Source organism: Vigna unguiculata, chromosome 6 (genome assembly GCF_037176805.1).
Source record: "Vigna unguiculata cultivar grain cowpea cultivar isolate G323 ecotype 2 chromosome 6, ASM3717680v1, whole genome shotgun sequence".
Taxonomy (NCBI): Eukaryota; Viridiplantae; Streptophyta; class Magnoliopsida; order Fabales; family Fabaceae; genus Vigna; species Vigna unguiculata.
In genome coordinates, this window is record NC_140797.1 from 35,989,262 (window position 1) to 36,009,049 (window position 19,788).

Sequence of the window (19,788 nt, forward strand, 5' to 3'; positions counted from 1 at the left end):
TTTCAAATATTTGGATACAAAATTAAAACGAACTTCTGTTAACCTTTTCCTACATTTATAATACCAAAACTCCCAAAGGTAACTGAACTGATATTAATGTACATTTCATGAACATGAAAATTGATTTCTTGGTTTTGTGTATGTACAAAAGGACTTAGGATGGCTACATTTCTGATTGATGAGAAGCTACAAGAGAGAAAAACTCTTAATCATGATCAAAGTTTCATTGCCTTGTCCTTCAAGCCAGTTCCTACTACTTAATTACATAAAACCTTGAGGAACAACTCTTGATCATGGTCAAAGTGATTACCACAAGATCTTCATAGTCTGCTTATATCACGGCCAAATACAACAGTTGTAATCCAGTTGACAAATACATAGAATCTGTTCCTCCAGCTGACAACACGGGTGATGTATGCAGAACGCCAAATAAAAAAACTAAGAACCCCTGCCAGAGCCAACCCTTTTGCCTCCTGCAAGAGCCATAGTAAGTGAGACACACCAAGTTTCTGAAGCACCAACAACAGTATCAAGGGGATGATAAACATTACCTTGCCCTGTCTAAGGTCAACAAGGGCCTTGTATCTACCAATAGTTGCCATGCTTCCAAGGTGCTTGTAAACAAATGGATCCCCAAATTCTATTTCTTCTGCACTGTTTGCATGGCCTGCACCTGCTTTACCAATTTTGTTTAACAGAGCTGATAAATATTTACCTTGCCTCTCTGCCACCTGTGGTATTCAAAGGGAAATGTATCATATCAGACATTAGCCAACAACATGCTTTTTTTTCAGAGATGAAACTACAAACACTACACCGATGAACAATCATTACAAATGAGAATAAAAAAAACATAGTCCCTAAGAAATGTATCATATCAGACATTAGCCTAAAACAGAAGCAACAAATTGAAAGAATCTAAGGAATGAAGGAGTGTGCAGCAGAAGCCAATGAACCCAAGATCACTTACTTGGGCTAATGCAGGAAGTGTTTGTCTTCCAGTACTTTCAACAAATCCACTGCAGTCACCTATTGAGAACACATCATGTACCGAAGGAACACGAAGCCACTCATCAACACCAATCCTATGAAACAAAATCATTCAGAAGCTTTCTTTATATATTGCATAAAAAACAACATCTATCCTCAAATAAGCTTCTAGTTTGTAACTTTGCCTAGGTTGTCACAGGACTAACCTTCCTCCAGGAGCTTTTGGGAGATCCAAAGATTGAATTATAGGCAATGGACCAACACCAGTGGACCATACCAACAACCCATATGGCACCTCAGAACCATCACTAAGAACAATCTTATGAGCTTTAACATCTTTCACAATGCCACGAACAAGACGAACTCCTGACTGAGAAAGACTACAATATTGGCAAAACATAATGAAACTAATACAGAAAAGTATAACATGCTAGCTTGTAAACCAGTTTCAGACAGGGCTACAGTGATCAAGAATGACATCTAGTACAATGAAGATTCAAATAAATAACACTTAAAATGAAATGATTTTTCATCAAAATTGTATTTCACCTTCGTCAATTGCTTGGTAGCATATCGCCTAAGCCGGTCATCGAATGAAGACAATATCTCATTTGCCTAACAAAGCATGCATGAAGTGATTAACAACATAAACTACCTTATCAGACGATTTTGGCTTCAACAAGTTCACAAATCACATATCTGATGATGGTTGGCATACCTCAATTAAGGTGACACGAATGTAATCCTTCACATGGACATATCTTTGACGAACATCTCTCGTGATAAAATCACTAAGCTCACCACTGAACTCAACTCCAGTAGGACCACCCCCCACAACCACACAGTGCAAAAGCCTTTGTTTTTCCTCTTCAGAAATCCCTGCTTACAAACAAAGCACAAAAGTAATGCACAACCAAACATTAAAGAGCAAATCATGTATGAAAAATACTTTTACACTGTTATCCGATGATATTTTGTCACACTGTCATGTATCTCAGGTTTATTGATGTTTACACTAATTATCTAAAAATTCATACTACAAATGTCAATAATATAGAGTTTCTGATTAATTGACAATGTAAATTTTTTAAGTGGACAAGGAAAAAAGTAACAATAATAAATAAACTATTACGACTCAATATTAACCTGGAACATCAGAGAGCATCAAGTTCAGGAGGAGCTTTCTACGAATTTCCTGTGCATGGTGAACTTCTCTGAGGAAAAAGGCATGTTCTTTGACTCCTTGAATTCCAAAAGTGGAAGGCTGTGATCCCAATGCAATGACTAACTTATCATATGAGATTGTGAATTTCCAGGGAGCTATTGTCTCTACTCCTTCAGTTACAGTCTCACAGTGAACCTTCAAAATCAAGCACCAAAGTCTCCATAACTAAGCCACACTGCTATGATACCAATCTTTCAAGTCAAACCAATCACAAGCCTTTTTAACATCATGAATCCAACAATACTGATAACAAGAAGAAAAAAAAGACTTATTTTTTTTTGTCAGCAAAGATGAAAAAAATAGTTGACACAAACATACACACCATATGGTTATTTGCATCAATGTGAGTACAATTGGCTAGGAAAAAATAAGAACCAGGCTCTCTGGAAATAGCTGGTTGGATCCTTCCAATGGGTTCAGCAACAGATCTAAATTCAAGAGTTCCAACACAAGTGGAGGCCAACAGGGGGGTGAAGACCATGTGGTTACGAGGTGAGACACAAACTATGTCATACACACTCGTGTCCAAGCCCTTGAGGAGCCTGCACCCGGCCCACCCTGAGCCCAGCACCACCACACGTGGTTTCTCATGGTCCCTTGTTGGTTCCAGACCCGAATACTCAACTACGGGCTTAACAGAAGGCTTTTCCTCAACTTGGTTGGTGCTGAAGTGAGAGAGGAAAGTGAAGGAAAATGGGTATGTGTTTTTGGGTGTTTGAGTTCTTGTTATTGATGATGATGATGATGATGCTTTCATCATGGTGGAAAACTTGGTGGAGAGGTTTCTTAACCAAGCCATAGTTTGTATGTATGTTTGTTTGGTCTGAACCTGAAATGGGTTTCAATGGATTTGTGTGAGAATGTATAGATATATAAGAATGTATAGATATATAAGGTTGGTAGATGTGCATCACAGAATTTAGATTTGGGCAGAAAATGAAAAAGGTCTAAGAAAGTTCCATACATGTGGCCATGTTGGTTTTGTTTTCAGTTGAAAGTTTGGATTTTGTTATAACATAAGGTGCCATTGCCACCTCTTGTTATTGACAAATGTCTTCACTTCATTTCTCATGGAGGATAATAAGGATTATCTGCATGAAAAATTTTATGCATACACAGTAGGACTTTAATTCTACCATTTTTTTTTTTTTGAAATAAAAATGTTTTTTTTTTTTTACTTCATGTACTACTTGACAACTCACTAGGATGAAAGATTCAGTGAATATTTTTTTTTTTAGAAAAGTAATCTAACTTTAGTTAATTGTTATGTATTAACAATTTCAATTTTTTTAAAAAAAATTATATATATATAGAAATAATTAAAAATTGAGCAAAGTTTATTAAAGTTATATTACTTTTCCTGTAAAAAAGTTACTTAATCCATTTTCCACTTCTAAAAATATTTTGGTCATTAAAAAAATAAATTTTTTTTATTTGTAAAGAAATAAATATTGAAAGATAAAATAATGAATATAAAATGTATGTAAAAATTTGTTAAGTGCCAACATAATACTGTCTTTTTTAAAATGGTGAACAAGATGATGAGAAAGTCAATTATTGTATTACTGTGTATTTCTTTAAGAATAAATAGATTGTTTTTTGGGGTTAAATTTTATAATAAATCAGGTTGTTATTAGATGTGATGGGTAATTCTTACGAGAGATATTCATTCACTTTTAATTCATTATTTCAGTCATTTTTTAATTATTTATTTTAATTTTTTGAAATGGTATAATATAATAATTAAAAATTAATAAAAGAAAAGTAAGTTAAAATAATATTATTTTTCGTATTAGAAACATAATAAATTTAAGTGAAATTCAACAAATTTAATCTAAACTTTTAGATTTAGACATGAATTTCCGGATTTTTTTTTCTTCTAAAGTACTAAACTTTCCTATATGAACAGAATATGAAACACGAACTCTCATGAATTCTAAAAAACTTTATTTTTTTTTCTCCCATTTTTAGAGTAATTTTACTCCTCCTTTATAATATATTTATAATATAAAGGGATATAAATATTGATTGACTGCGTTTATGAAGAAAAAACAAATATTTCATTTACTACATTGAGTAAAAAGGTATAAATTAATTGCACCCAGTTCTTTTGGAGGCTACATGATTTCCCCAATTACAAGCCTTCCATGGATCGTGCCTTGGATTTGCTGTTACTTCACTGTAATCTTCAAGGTTTACTGTCTTCAATGACCTTCCCACCATTCTCCAACCTTCATCATCATCTAATAATCCCAACCACAAACACTTTTTTACTTAAAAACATATGTAAAAACAGATATAAACTCTACTTACTTGCAATGTGTACTTATCTTTATAAAGAAAAACAACATTGAAATTAATTGTAATATTACAATGAGGCTAGCACATAAATTTAATTTAAATATTTTAATTATATAACTTTCATAATATAAAAGAACTTTATACTGTTGTAAATTATCATGTAAGGTGTACTTTTATAACAAATTTTTTACAGCCTATAACAATTATTTTAAATAGGATTAAATATGTTTTTGGTCCTTTAAGTTTGAGTAAATTTAGAATTAGTCTCTTTTCAAAATTAATTTTTGACCAATTTAGTCATTCATCTTTAAAAATACGTTAATTTAGTCCTTTTAACGAAATTTTGTTAAGTTTATCTAACGTTTCAAGTACATTTCATGATAGTATTTGAATTATTTACACCGTTTTACACATTCTCGCTTTAATGTTAACTTAAATATTATCATAAAACACGTTTAAAATGTCAAATAAACTTAAAAAAATTTGATAAAAAAAACTAAATTCACGTATTTTTAAAGATGAGACTAAAGTGATATAAAATTTCGAAGAGGGGTTAATTCCAAAATTCATTGAAACTTGAGGGACCAAAACATATTTAACCCTTTTAACTATCACAGTTAAGATGGTTTTTTGCCAGCAAAAGTATACACAACAGAGAATTAAAAAAAATCAAAAGGAACTAAATTGATCCATACAAATAATATTAGTTTTTTTGGAATAAAATATAACCGTATAAAAAGTGTGATGTCAATTATTCACTAAGAAATTATTAATTATGAGGGTAATCTCGCACTCTCCTTGACAATATATTGATGCTCTTTTATACAATAATAATAATAATAATAATAATTATTATTATTATTATTATTATTATTATTATTATTATTATTATTATTATTTATTTCATCTATTAAACAATATATATATATATATATATATATATATATATATATATATATATATATATATATATATATATATATATATATATATATAACCATATAAAAGAGAGAGTAACTCTTTTAGAGTTGATTGGACTTAATAAGTTGTAAGAAGTTTCAAAGTAGTTCTTATTTCGACATAAAGTTGTTTGTTTTGAGTATAAAAAAACATTTAAACCTTTACTAAAGAAAATGCAAATTAACAGTTATATGGATAGCAAAGTGGTTTTGGAACTTTTATTCCAAATAACTATATTTCATGCAAACAATCTCTATATATTCTAAATATTGTTGTATTGTATGAATTGCTTATCAGGGGAAAAGAAAGACAAAAAAAAAAAAAAAAACTAATTAAAATGGTGGAAGAGAAAGAAAATGGAACAGCCATAATAAGAGAAGTACAACTTATGTTCTTTGCTTAAATCTATATTTTGTCCCAACAACTTTTAGTTCTCCAAAAAATCAGCAACCAAAACAAAATATGATGATGAACAACATATCAAAATCTCCTTCTAATCAACGTATTGTCTCTGACCCTTAAAAATTATAAGGTTGGTTTTTTGATTAAAAAAAATGAAGGGAGATTCATATAAATAAGATGAAATGAAAGGGAAACTCACTTGAGAAGAAAGTAGGGTTTCTGGATGTGGCAGAACACAGAATGAAGAAAGTTGAGAAGAAGAAGAAGAAGAATACAGCAGCAGAGCGAATTCTAAATGCCATTTTCTGTAGCTTTTTTTTAGGTCAACTAAGGATAGACCAGTCCAAGGTTTTATTTATCTATATATAGAATATAATGAAAGTGTTTGGAACACGTGTTTGAAGCGCATTGGATGACTAAGTTGACTCTTATAAATGCAAGCTGTGTTAGTTTCATCGATTACGAAATGTGGAAATATTATAATAGGATTTTTACCTATGGTCAACGGCTATACCAACACACGTAAGGTGCATTCCTCTTTGGAAATTATTTTTTTAAGGTTAACTCAGGTAGTAAAAAGTTGTGTTTAGATTAAAAATATATTTTGAAGATATGTTTGTAAGAAAAATAAAAAAGTGATAAATACAATTAAAATAATCTTCTAGAGGCTTTCATTGAATTATATATATAAGAAAAAAATATGATATAAATCTTGTCAATTTTGACTCTCACGTTAATTAAAAATAAACAAGTTGAAATTTTGTAATAAAAAATTATAAATTCATCAATATAAATGTTGTGAATACCAATTGTTGGGTTCAATTCAAAGATTTTTATAATTAGTTACTTTCTAGTTTTATATTTTTAATCACTGAGTATATTATTCGAATTGAATAAGTACATGGCTCAAATCGTAACACTAGTCATATACAATCTACGTAATATGTAGTGTACCTTTCTTTGTTATTTTTATAATTTAATTAAAATAACTAACTCCTTACATGTCTTCGTAGAAAAAAGGACACTTATCTTCTTCTGAAGTTATTAATAATTTCAAATTAGATATTTATTTTACTTCTGTTTTTAATAAAACATTTATATTTCTTTTAGATTCATTTTTTATGTTTAATAAAATATCATTCATTTTTCTAATATTATTTAAAATGGCATATTACCCAAAATAAAGAATAAAAAATGAAAATCAAATTTTAAGAAACTCTTAGAAACAAAAAAAAAAACGTAATTTCCGTTTCAATTTCCAAACAATATTTTTAAAACAAAACATAAAAACACCCTTGCATTAATCACAATGTCCCAAGCCATGTGCCAAACCAAAAGAAAAACACCAAAAAAAAACCTGCAAGGAAATGAAACTCGAGAGCAGAACTATGAGGAGATAACCATACATGCCAGCATTCAGGAACAGAAACATTCATCCTGCACCAGTAACAATGCCAATTGCACCCCCAACAAGCACGAATTCTAACCGGATATCAATGTAAACACTTCATCAGACCATTTGTTTGAAGTAAAATACAAACAATGATCTTGTGGTAGTTCAAGTGGATGATCATAATTCTTTTATCAGCAGCAATCTAAACAAGCATCTTAAGATATAAAAGTTTACAAACTCAAGGTCACATCCTCTAATTCTTATATCCGAACAAGACACGTACAAAAAGTTTTAAGAGATACAAGCATCTAAGTAAACTACCATTATCATCTCTTCTTAAAACCATACTTTTTGCGTTCATAAAATAAATCAGTTTTGGCACTCCCTAAATTAACAATTTTGGGGCAACCATCTCTATCTTTCTCCTGTTGCGTGCATTCCTTGCAGTAGTAGGCATCAGATATTCCTACTCCTCCGCATATGACACATCGACCCTGAAACGACCCATAGTTGCATTCATCACAAACGCGGACTAGTGTACAAGGACGCACGTAAGAATCACAGATCACACACTTGCCATCACATTTCTCACACAGTCGTCCAATGGCAATCCCTGGCTGCTTTCGACACATAATCAAATCAGGATGATGCTTCGCCATGTTTTCAACAACCTGCTAGACACTGAACACATGTATATAACCAGTAAGTACTGTCTACAGTCTACATCTTAAAGTTGAACAAAATATGAAGCAAATCAGTATGCTAAGGCACACATATGCTAGACCGTAAAGGGATTTTGGTTATAACAATCTTGCTTAAGTGGCAAAGACTAACGAGGATAGAAAGGAGAGAAAAATAGGGGATTGGCAATCATCTGGGTAGTTTTGGGGGCAGAGAAGCCTTATCGAACATTTTATTTCCTTTTCAACACAATTCCTGCGCTGTGCTATCTGAATTCTTTCAACAATTCCTATGGCGAATTCCAGATCCTATATAAGTAAAATGCCAATTCTAGCAGAAACAAGTTCTAACACAGAAGTTCACAACAAAATACTGGGATTTAGGCTTAATAACTAATACTCCGTAGTAAATAAGCATATGATATACATTAACGACAGATACAACTTGGCAGTACGCAAAACATATAGAATTGCAGAACCTTCAATTTCCCAGTTGATGTCACGCTGCTTAATAAAGTGGCACTACAAGTATTGAATGACGTTATTTCTTATCAAAATGCCCGTACAAGGCCAATCAATATCAGCGTGTGTATCATCTTCATTACAGGATCAGCACCTTGATTTGCACTATCCTCCTTGGTCAAATATCATACTACCATAGGAAATGAGAAGGGGAATGACTAGTAATGACTAATGTTTCAGTCCTAGCATACTTGGAAACCATGAACTGGTTAGCTGTGCTTTGCCTCAACAATAAATAGTTTACCTTAACCAGTTACACCATATATCTCACACACAAAGGCAGAGGGAAAATCCTAAAAAGCATTTACCAATTCTTTATTAGTATGAATTTTTCTACTGTAGGGCTGAATAACTACATATGAATCTTTGCTTTCTTCGTTACGAAACGGGAAAGGGCAACTACATCCACGAGGTTTTATAGACATGGAACATAAACCATTGTTTCAAAACCCCAGTGCACTTTGTCTCTAGTCCACAACGAAGAAAATAAAAAGTGTACTCTTTAAGCAGGCAACCACAGAGCCTAGCTTGATCCACTTTTATTACAAAACGGGTGAAGACAAACTTTTTCCACGATCATACACAACATAAGAAGATTAAGCTAAGTAAGCCCCACATAAAAACACTAAAATTAACACCAGACAGATACAAAGATTGAGAAATGATAGACAAAATGCAGGAAACATTACTTGAAATAAGCACAGGCACCCAAAAAGTCGTAAAGCTAAACCTCACACCCGTTTCCCAACCCAGTTCAAGTAATATTAAGGTAATACAAATTAGAGTGCGAGCCCTAAATCTATTTGAGCTTTAGACGATTAATTGTTTGCGTTTATTCCTTGAACACTTGGTGCAGTGAGCATCAAACCAAAATAATAAGAGCAATAAGTATCATTTCAAAGAACAACAGCATCTTCACACAGTAAAATATAAATGCAAATGGAGAATATTATTATTAGGTATAAAAATTGGAGGGAAGGGGGATTAGAAGGGAACCAAAATCGCAACATAAACAATAAGAATACAATACTGAGAACCAGAATCGGTAAACTTACGATCGACGATAAATCACCAGAACAGGCTATTAGGGTTTCTGAGCGAGAGGAAGTGAGTGTAATTTTGCTTGAACACAGAACAGGCAGTCTTCTGTTACAATGTATGCAAAAGAAATCAGAGGTAGAGGTGAATTAAGAATAAAAGGAGATAAACGAACAAAACTTTCCAGAATAATCTAGAGCCCAAAAAGACCAAGCCCAACAACGGAAGAAAATGTATTTGGGCCGTTTCTTCCTGCACCTCCAATGTTTCTTACTACACCCCATAAATTTAATGAAATTACAATTGTATTCTCTTCTTTCCTACGCTCAGCCACGTACAAGTACCTGCACCTCTTCCAGCGGCGCCGTTTCGCCTCTTCACCTACACCTCCGTTGCGGAATCTGACGAAGAAAGAGGTAGGGGATCTCTACTCCGCGTTTTTTTCTTGTACAATGATACTTTAATCGACTTTTTTTTATCCATTTTTAATCCACTGCTTCAATTATTATTAGATCATCACATCACATCACTAAAAATAATCAAAATAGATGATCTAACAGTGATTACAATACTGGGTTGAAATATCATTTTTTTTCTTTACTCCACTACTGTCGGATGTTTTAGAAATAATGATATTTTAACAATTTTTTATTTATTAATTATTTATTTTAATTTTATAATGATATGATATAATAATTTAAGAATGATTAAAATAGTAAGTTAAAAGTAAATAAAAAAAGTAGATCAAAATATATTATAAAAAAACAAATGGAAGATAAGAATACTTACTAAACTAACAAGGATTAATAAGCTGGCTTATTTTGATAAGATTAAAAACAAATGGGAGAAGGGAAAAGTTGTGGGTTGATCCTCCTACTAACTCTGTAATAATCAGTATAAAATATATTTATACCTTTTTAACATGGAAATATATTTAAAAATATATTTTTAAATTTGAAAACATTTTTTTAGAATACATATTTCAAATATAATTTCTTTTAAATATTTTATTAAAAAATATGCTTTAAAATATATATTTCAGAATTTATTCTTTTGAAAGATTTTGTATTATGAATTGAAATATATATTTTCAGGTTTAAAATTTACTTTTAAATTATATAATTCGAAACATATTAAAATAATGAGGTGTAGGAATAATTTTTATGAAGACAAATTAAGGATTTCTTAATTTTATAGTCCAAGAAGAAAAAACGAAGTTGTAAAACGAAACAGCCTTTTCTTGTGCATCTACCTTGTAATGGGCCGTGCCCCGGTATATTTATAACTTCAGCAATTTATAATTTAAGCCTTTTCAACCTTGAATTTACTATTGTTTGGAAAAAAAAATTAAATAAACGGTAAATGTATATTGAACATTTTTTAAAAGGTAGGAAGAGCTTATAATTTCATAATTAAGTGAAGAACATAAAATTCGATCAGTAGGATGATGATATAAATTTATTAGTTTTAATATTCATGATATTCTAAATATTTATTAAATGTTAGTTTACTGTTACCAACATATAAATATTTTTCTAACAAACTAGCACCAGACCCGTGCATACGCACGGGATTTTTTTTCTGCTTTGCGAAATATTTTAATATATATTTTAGTCAGTAATTAATACTTTGTCAGATATATTTTAATATATATTTTAATCAGTAATAATTACATGGTTAGATATTTTGAGGTGCAGTTTTATATTTTGCGATAGGTTTCGTAAGATTTTGAGGTGTAGTTTTATATTTTGCGATGGTCAGATATTATTGAAAAAGGCATAGGTTTCGTAAGATTTTTTTCGTTCTTTGGTCGGCTGGTTCTTTGGTGGTTGAAGATGTCGTCTTGCTGTAGATACAGCTTCAAGAATTTGTTCCAGAACTCCATCTGCTTGCTAACTCCTGGTGACGTAAGTAATCAGTGAGTTTTGCGATTGATATGCGTTATGAATATTGTTTATATATATGTTTTTGCGTACCTTTTCTTGTTTTGATGTATTCTTTCGTTGTCTTTTTAATGGTTTTGATAATGACATTAATGCTTAGTTTGGTTAATTTTTCTGACATGCATGTTGTATATGGGTTTGTTGTTGCATGTTTGGGCATTGCAGGGCTTTGGGGATTTTGAAGAAGGTTTTATGGTTGAATGGGGTAAGCAGTTGGTTATTGGAACGAACTATTTCACCGATCCAATGGGAAATGTTATGAACTTTGAGTTCGAGAACGATTTGATTAGTAAGGGGATTTTTCGAGTTCCATATGTTTTTGAAGATTTCTACGAACTGGAAGACTTGCATTATATATGTACCTTGTTCTGTGGTGATCGATATTTCCGAATCAGAATTTTTGACACAAACTGGACTGAGATCGAATATCCTGGTTTAGGTAATAGTTACATTGCAGAGGAAGATTTAGTGTGGTCCAGGTTCTTGTCTTCATTTCGGGTGAAGTTAGGTCCCACAGAGGTTAACTTTCCAAGCTCATTAATTTCTTTTTTCTTGTTGTATATCTTTATTCCAATCTAATATTTAATTTTTTTCGGAATGCAGTCTATGATTTGCTTGGATGCATATTTTCATTTATTCTGGGAGAAGAAATTAATATATGGTGAAGAGATGCAGTTCATAGATCCGTGTTATAAAAGTTTTAAGTTTAAGTTTGATGTGAAACCAAATGGTACAACTATTTTTCGTGGTGGTATTGGAAAGATGTTTAAGTACTACAATTTGAAAGATGAAGTGTACTTGCATCTGAATTATGTTTCGAAGAATGTTTTCCTGTATAAGTTGTTTTCTATAGAAGGAATGGAGATTGATTATAACATAAATGGTGGGTCCTGTTCTCGTAGTGCCAATGTTGGTTCAGATCTTGCTGACTGTGGTGCAGATTATTCGTTGGTCAAGTGTTTGACTGATTACGATGTTCGTTCATCGTCGCTGGTACTGTTATTTATATCTTTAATGGCAGTATTGTTTTTTAGTATTGATTTTATTGTTGAGTTAATTTGTTAACAATTTGAATTGTTGTTTTCAGTATCTCAACGCTTCGTTTGGTGGATCTGCATTGTCGAGGTCTAAGGAGAAGTATATTCTATCAAATGGCAATCGAAACAGCTGGGAATGTTCAATTAGATGGGTTGCAAGATCAAAATCTGAATGTTATCTGGGTTTGGGATGGAAGAGATTTGTCAGTGAAAATAATTTATGCGTTGGAGACTCTATCAAGGTGGAAGTTCAGAAAGATGACGACAAAACAATAATAATTACTAAAGTTTAGGTTGTTTTTTGACTTTAGATTGGTAACGCTAAATATAAAGTTATGTGATAACATTTGTGTGGAAGTGTGGCGCAAGTACTTTAATTATGTTCACATTTTTGGTTTGGTATGTATGGATATCTTTATTTTGGTGGATTAAGTAAATGGTTTCTGAAACTTAGAATTTTTGATGTATAGTAATGGATAATAATTTCGTTTTGTCGTACTTAATGGTTGGATTTTTGTTTGTCAGCTGTTGTAAGAAAAGTATTGGTTTTTTAAAAATGAAAGAGTAAAATTTTTTTATTATAATAATGAGGTTTTACGATAATTGATTACACTGTTAGAATGAATATATAGATGAAGTGATGAAATGATGAATAGATAGATGAACCGATTGATTATAACAACAAACGGAATGTATTTTGACAAATGAATGTGTAATGGTTAACTTAAACTCATCTTAACAATATGAGTTGAATATAACAATTTATAATGTCATAATGTATTTCGATTCTGGCATTCGTAAACGACCATTTTTAAGAGGAAGGTGTTTTGTGGGGGATATGGTTGCAATATAAAAGTGTAGCGTATTTTGACATGCGTATTATAGTTTTAATACGGGTATTGAAATAGTGGTGGTGTATATAGAAATTAATTAGGTGTCAATAGGGTCAAATTAGTAATTTTGATTGTTGCGTTGTTGGTTGGTGTTGTTTTAAATGATAGGGAATCGTTTTTGGGTATCCATACTATTATATCATTAATACATGAAGATGGGGAGAACGAAGAGGGGGAAGCAAGTGAAGTGGAAGACGCAAGAACAGGTAACTTTTGGTTTTCATTTCGTTCGACATTTTCATTTTTAATAACTATCGATATGTCTTTTTTTGTTTTAAAAAATGCAAGACGAATAATGTTTTATAAAAATTGTGTATTTTTTTGATTTTGTTATATTTCTTGTTATGTTTTTTTTTTTCGTATTGTAGATCTGGAATAGATATAGAGAGGTGCATGTACTATATAATGTTGAGACATATTACAGTAATAAAGATATAGGTTGCTTCCATTTACACATTCTGGAAGACTTCCTTGAAAACAACATTTGTTGTATGAGACAAAGGTCTTTTTTCTTTATCATGGATTAATATCTTTAATCCTGATTTAGACTGAACCCTAGAAACTGCAACATATAACTGACCATGGCTAAATACTGGTGTCGGTAGGTATAATCCTACCGAACCTAATGATTGTCCCTGAGATTTGTTTATTGTCATGGCGTAGGATAACATGATTGGAAATTGCCTTCTAATTAGCTTGAATGGTCATGGGGACTAGGATGGGGACATAGACATTCTAGGTATATATACTTCATTTCCATTGTTGTTGTCTGTAATAGGTCTTGCACCAATGACATGATTTGCCAGTCTTGTAATAATTAATCTGGTTCCGTTGCACAGACCCTCAGACTGATCCAAATTTCTCAATAACATTATGGGTGATCCAATTTTGAGTTTGATGTTATGACTTGGCAATCCTGAAACAGTCAATGAGTTTAGAAATTCTGGTGTAATGATATCCATGTCATCATTTGTGAAATTATCAAATTTATCAATTGAATCTGCACTAAGATATTCTTTGTGGTCCCCTGCAAAACAGTATTATTGTTATTTTTCTTGTTGTTGCATGTGTTATAGTATATAATGCATTTGCCGAATAGAAAATGCTTTACCTGGTATCAATGACAAAATATAGTCATTGATTTCATCGACAGTCTCGATTCTACTGGACAATATTGCTCTGCTCTTTAGATAGTTTTTATCACTGTAATTTTGAATTAGTTGTGGATAAGTGGAATCCACAATTGCTTGAAGAGGATCAGTGAATTCTGTTATCAGAAATTGATGTGGTATTTCGATTTCAACCACTCCATCATTTGGTTCAGACAACTTTCCATCTCCGAGTTTAACAATCCAATCAGAGAATTCTTCAATTTCTTTTGCTGTAGATTTGTGCAGTCCTGATTGCATAAGTCTCATGTTCTTGGACAATGTCAATACCTGACAGTGATTCCATAGGTATGACGCATTAATTGTAGCATGCACTATATCTGATCGACTTCCTCTAGGAATGACAGGTAGAATCTGTCTAAAGTCACCTCCAAATACAATTACTTTTCCTCCAAAAACTGAATTACATGTTGGATCATCTTTCATAATGTCTTTTAATGTTCTATCCAGCGCTTCAAAACAAAATTTGTGTGCCATTGGTGTTTCATCCCATATTATAAGATGAGCTACTCTTAATAGGTGGGCAACATCAGAACCTTGTTCAATGTTACAGATGGAATTTTCAAGTATAGGAATCGAAATTCTAAATTTAGAATGTGTTGTTCGTCCACCGGGTAACAAAAGTGATGCTATTCCGCTTGATGCCACTGTGAGGACTATTTTTCCCTGTGACCGCAGTGCTGATGATAATGTTGACCACATAAAAGTTTTTCCTGTGCCCCCATATCCATACAAGAAAAACATTCCACCATTGTTCTTCATAACGGCCTCATTTACCATTTTGAATATGTTCTTTTGTTCAACTGTAACATGAAATAAGGTAATGGTGGATATAATAATTGTAACACAAGTCATTGTAATTATTTCGTTAATCATGTACGATAAAATTATATTTGAACTACTAACCTGTCATCGAATTGAAGTTCCTTTCAAATAGGTTATGTTGTTCAGCGATGTTATAATCTAGTTCAGAGTATATCAATCTATTACCACAATTAGTTGTTGCAAAAGCATCAGGATAAGGCATTGAAGGAAACTGTTTCAAACTTCTCCTATTTTTGAGAAGAAGGTCTTCAATTTCAGATAAAGTTAAATTTTTCAAGGTGTCATTGCTAAGTTGCAATTCTGCATAAATAATATGACAATTACTAAGATGTATTTTGGCGATCAATGAAAAAATAAGTTGGGTACTATTTTAAATATACCTGGATTTGCAGCTATTATTCTTTCTCTGTGTAGTATTCCATCAGACAACCAATGCCACGTCTTTTCCCATACTTGATCCGGTCTATTAAGACTATCACAAACTAACATAGTTACAAATAGTTTTCTTAGGAAGTGACCAGATCCCCAATCTTTTGCTTTTGTTATAGCTTCTATGTATTCATTATCATCTGCTAAGAATCCAGACGCTTGGCAGGCATCTCTAAAAGTTGGATACACTATGTTGTTGACTGTCCTAATGTCTTTGTAACATGATGGCCCTTTGATTACTGTAAGCATTCTCCTAAGATAGAAAAGTTCACCTGCTGTTGGTGGCACCCAAATGAGTCTTCCAATTGTGTTGCCCTTTTTCCTTGGTTTCCAACATCTATCCTTTTTGACATATACAAACTTTGAAACAAAAAGTGGGTATGTTAAAGTCTTTGCATCTTCATGCGTTTTATTGCACTCCATCCAGCTTGTAAACATAGATTCTGCAACTGTAGGTTTTCCTAGTATATCGTCAATATAGTCGTCATCCTTGAAGTAGACTGACTGCTCACCAGGAAGATGAAAAAATAGTCTTTCTACAGCTGGATTTCTTCCGTGAATAGGAAATGAAAATATTCTCCAACATGCTTCACTGGGTGATATATATCTACAATCAACATACTGCTTGATTTCATCTACATCTTTGGCCGAACCTGAAGATTGGTTGTTGTTATCCACTATAGCTGCTGTAATTCTGTCATAACCCTTGTTAATGTATTTGAATAAGTACTTTATGGAGGTACTTCTATTACACCATTCAACATTGATATGAGCTTCATACTTAAGCAACAACTTGGAGTTGTATGGAACCACTGAACGGTTGTCTAAGCAAATGTCATTCTTGACAATACATATTGAATTATTGCGTCTGCGGTAGTGTGGGAATCCATCTTCAGAAATAGCAGTTGTCTCTTGAAACATCTTTGGATAAAACCTAGAGCACTTTCCATTTTTCATGCAAGGCAGAGATTTGTTTGGTAATCCACATGGCCCATGAATCATGTGATCTTTCACACATTCATATAGTTTTGGTTCTTGTTTAGGACATGGTATTTCAGCTGAAATAACCCTATCAATATCTTGCGTAGTTGGATATTTGCAACTGGAATGCAAGAAGAGAAGTAGATGTGCATGTGGCAGACCACGTTTTTGGAATTCAATAGTGTACATATCTGCATTGAAAACATATCAAGTTATAACCTGTAATTAGAATTATTAACATATAACAGCTTTGTAGTTTTAGTGTAATCCTCACATGCAATAACCTTTCCAAGTAAATGATTTTTGGTTAAGTCTGTAAGAAGTTGATCGAATTTAATTCGGAATACCCTTGAGATCAAGTCTGGCCTATCAGATGGTGTCAAATTTAGGTTAGACAGTATCCTGCGAATCTCAGGCCATTTGGGATTGCATGTGAAAGTTAGAAACAAATCTGGAAAACCAACATAACTACAAATGGCCATTCCATCAAAATACAATTGATTCATAAATCTTGTGCCTCCAACGAAAGTGGATGGTAGAACAACTCTTTTTCCCTTGCTTGATCCTTCTTCATGGATATTTGAACTTGTTTGAGAAAGATTATTGTACTTATCCACTCTAAGCTTTGATTGGTTATTCCTAATAAAGGACAACCGTTCAGATTCTATCATAGTATAACCGTCAACCACGAATTGTTGAAACAATCTCTTTGATCTAAGTACTGTTTGGGCTTCATTCTGTCTTGTCTGAATTCTGAAACAAAACCATTCTCTGATTGTTAGGCGGTTCCTCTTTGAATTGTTCCCACTACTGATATCGCGATGCGTAACATCATGTCTATATCCATCTTCACCATATGGAAATAGTAAAGGATATTGAAATCCTAGGTAACTGGTGTGCAACTCATTAATTCTTTGCAGCTTTCCACTTCTGTTTTCCATTATAATATCCCTTGGAGAAGCACTGTCAACGTCACCAACAATTAAGACTGCTACTTCTGAAACATTAGGAGTATTGTATATCCTTCCATCCTTAGTTCTATCAGCAATAAGTCTTAGTTTCAGATTCGTAAATTCTTTCTCCCGATAGCGATCTCTTGCCATTCTAAAAGATTTTGCATGAACATTGTGTTCATCTAACATGTCCGTTAGCTTCTTTACAATTTCGATATCAACCTTGTTATCGTTCCTAAAACAAAACAATAATTTGAAATTGCCTTAAGTTGTACAAGTTTTCGATTGAAGTATATTGGTTAAGTAGAATTACCTTAATGATTGTATTCTGTTGTGAATTTCATTTTCAGTGTCGTAGATGTAGAGTTGGGCAAATCTTGGTACTTCTCCAACAGGTGGTAAAAGACTTCCAATTCTATGACAAACTTGGCCTTGTATTCGTAAATTAGGAGGACCATGACCATTGCTGTATGTGTTATCAATTTTGGCTCCAGGTGATGTAAATGCAAACATCATATTATATGTTCTAATATGCTGTTGAAAATTTCTAGACTGTATTGAATTGGATTCAAATAGCAGTTTTTGCATTACAATTGGGGGATCATTCAAAAGGGGCAACTGAATTTTTCCATTACCACAACACAATTGAAACTTTGGATTAGCAGAGTGTGCATGTTTGTCTATTCTTTCTTGGTACCACATTTGGGCTTTACAATGTCTACATATGAAAACTGGATCTCCTATATCTGCATAAATAGTGAAATAATACGAAAGTCATCAGCAATTTAATTTAATCATGGAATGTAATAACACATTCATATAGGATTAGATATCATATCTCTCTGCTGAACTACTGGGATAATCAGTTGCCATAACAGTAGCAATAATTTCATCTGCATTCATAGACCAAATTTGATGATTGAAGTTGCATATATTATTCCAAACATATATGATGATTAATTAAGTTAACCAAATATTTGAGTTCTTTTTGTTATAATATGACAATGGTACCTTCAGTAACATCATCAGATAATGTATTAGCATTTTCTTCAACAGGTTCACCGATAGAAGACTCAGTCTGAGGTATTGCATTTTGCTGAGAAGACGTTCCTCTATACAAATAGGAATGACTCTGAATTGTTTCCCTTGAACCAACTATATGAAACTTTTGCAACAAATTTTGTCGCAGTGAAATGGTATGATCTGCATATGTATGACTATTTCCTTCATTTGATTCCTCATAACAATTTTGTGTACTTTCTTGATTGAGAATATTAGTTGTCACATCACAGAATGGGGTAAACATTCTTCTTTTGGCTTGATAGTTGAATGACGGTGTGCATTGCTGATTATTTTCCTTGTTAATCCTCTTCTCTTTGAGTATGGTTTTTCTTTTTGATCGTGCATTTGCAGAACAAATGTAGGAAGAGTTTTCGTCCTCCATTATTAAGATAATTGATATCAAGTAACTGCATTTCAAAACAATATTACAAATATTACAATGTACTGAAAATCAAAGTCTTTATTAATGAAGCAATGATATATTATTCATTTTGGAAAAAATCAGAACTTAAAAAAGTGATACCTGTATGCATGTTGTAAATGAGATCTTGATTCATTGGAAGTTTGGAGATGTTGTATTGAATAGCTTCTGTCCGATACATTGGGAGTAATCTTATGTTTGAAGCTAGTTGAATCTGTTTTTGATGGTTAATTATCTTCATTGTGTATGCAACAATAATGGCGCGAAATGAAAGTCCATTAATTTCCCTTACATCTGGATTTCAATAATATGTCTTGTCCAATTAATGAAAAGTTGTTCATGCAATGAGTATAGTAGGGTCATTACAGAGTTAAAGTACATTGTAGTGCAATGAGTACAGTCGTCTTAATTTAATGCAACACTATTGATTGCCGTCAATTAAAAAAGCTAATATTTATATATATAGACAATATAATGAAATATATATATAGTTATACGCAATAGTGTATGGATAGAAAATATATACTGGCCGTTCACATTCCGAGTTCATATACAATAATAATG

At 32.3% G+C, this 19,788-nt stretch overlaps 3 protein-coding genes and 1 long non-coding RNA gene across 4 annotated transcripts; all 4 read right to left on the reverse strand.

Annotated features, from left to right (window-relative positions):
• Positions 1 to 194: 194 nt before the first annotated feature.
• On the reverse strand, positions 195 to 3,151 carry LOC114189132 (internal alternative NAD(P)H-ubiquinone oxidoreductase A1, mitochondrial-like). The gene is made up of 8 exons (XM_028077841.2): positions 2,538 to 3,151; positions 2,137 to 2,350; positions 1,709 to 1,869; positions 1,540 to 1,605; positions 1,197 to 1,360; positions 971 to 1,085; positions 552 to 731; positions 195 to 473 (listed from the first exon to the last, which is right to left on the reverse strand). Exons 1-8 carry the CDS (start codon positions 3,012 to 3,014, stop codon positions 321 to 323), a joined length of 1,530 nt encoding a protein of 509 aa, XP_027933642.1. The 5' UTR covers positions 3,015 to 3,151; the 3' UTR covers positions 195 to 320.
• A 1,101-nt stretch (positions 3,152 to 4,252) lies between these two features.
• LOC146885839 (uncharacterized) lies at positions 4,253 to 6,205 on the reverse strand. The gene is made up of 2 exons (XR_014995513.1): positions 6,078 to 6,205; positions 4,253 to 4,458 (listed from the first exon to the last, which is right to left on the reverse strand). It is a non-coding gene; the product is annotated as an uncharacterized LOC146885839 (long non-coding RNA).
• Positions 6,206 to 7,426: 1,221 nt separating this feature from the next.
• LOC114187143 (PHD finger-like domain-containing protein 5A) lies at positions 7,427 to 9,665 on the reverse strand. The gene is made up of 2 exons (XM_028075286.2): positions 9,529 to 9,665; positions 7,427 to 7,952 (listed from the first exon to the last, which is right to left on the reverse strand). Exon 2 carries the CDS (start codon positions 7,928 to 7,930, stop codon positions 7,598 to 7,600), a length of 333 nt encoding a protein of 110 aa, XP_027931087.1. The 5' UTR covers positions 7,931 to 7,952; positions 9,529 to 9,665; the 3' UTR covers positions 7,427 to 7,597.
• A 4,168-nt stretch (positions 9,666 to 13,833) lies between these two features.
• Positions 13,834 to 18,494, reverse strand: LOC114188506 (uncharacterized; the record flags this gene model as incomplete). The annotated part of the gene is given in 6 exon segments (XM_028077079.2): positions 13,834 to 14,411; positions 14,496 to 15,356; positions 15,460 to 15,678; positions 15,759 to 16,979; positions 17,063 to 17,976; positions 18,055 to 18,494. Coding segments are annotated over 6 exon segments (4,233 nt in total), but the record flags the coding sequence as incomplete, so codon positions are not given.
• Between the last annotated feature and the right edge of the window lie 1,294 nt (positions 18,495 to 19,788).

Excerpts from the sequence above, each read along its gene's own strand:
- LOC114189132 (XM_028077841.2), bottom strand. The coding sequence starts at position 3,014 with ATGGCTTGGTTAAGAAACCTCTCCACCAAGTTTTCCACCATGATGAAA. Across the intron at positions 1,361-1,539 it reads CTACCAAGCAATTGACGAAG|TCAGGAGTTCGTCTTGTTCG; the intron begins GTGAAATACAAT and ends AGTCTTTCTCAG. Across the intron at positions 1,086-1,196 it reads CCAAAAGCTCCTGGAGGAAG|GATTGGTGTTGATGAGTGGC; the intron begins GTTAGTCCTGTG and ends TTTGTTTCATAG.
- LOC114187143 (XM_028075286.2), bottom strand. The coding sequence starts at position 7,930 with ATGGCGAAGCATCATCCTGATTTGATTATGTGTCGAAAGCAGCCAGGG.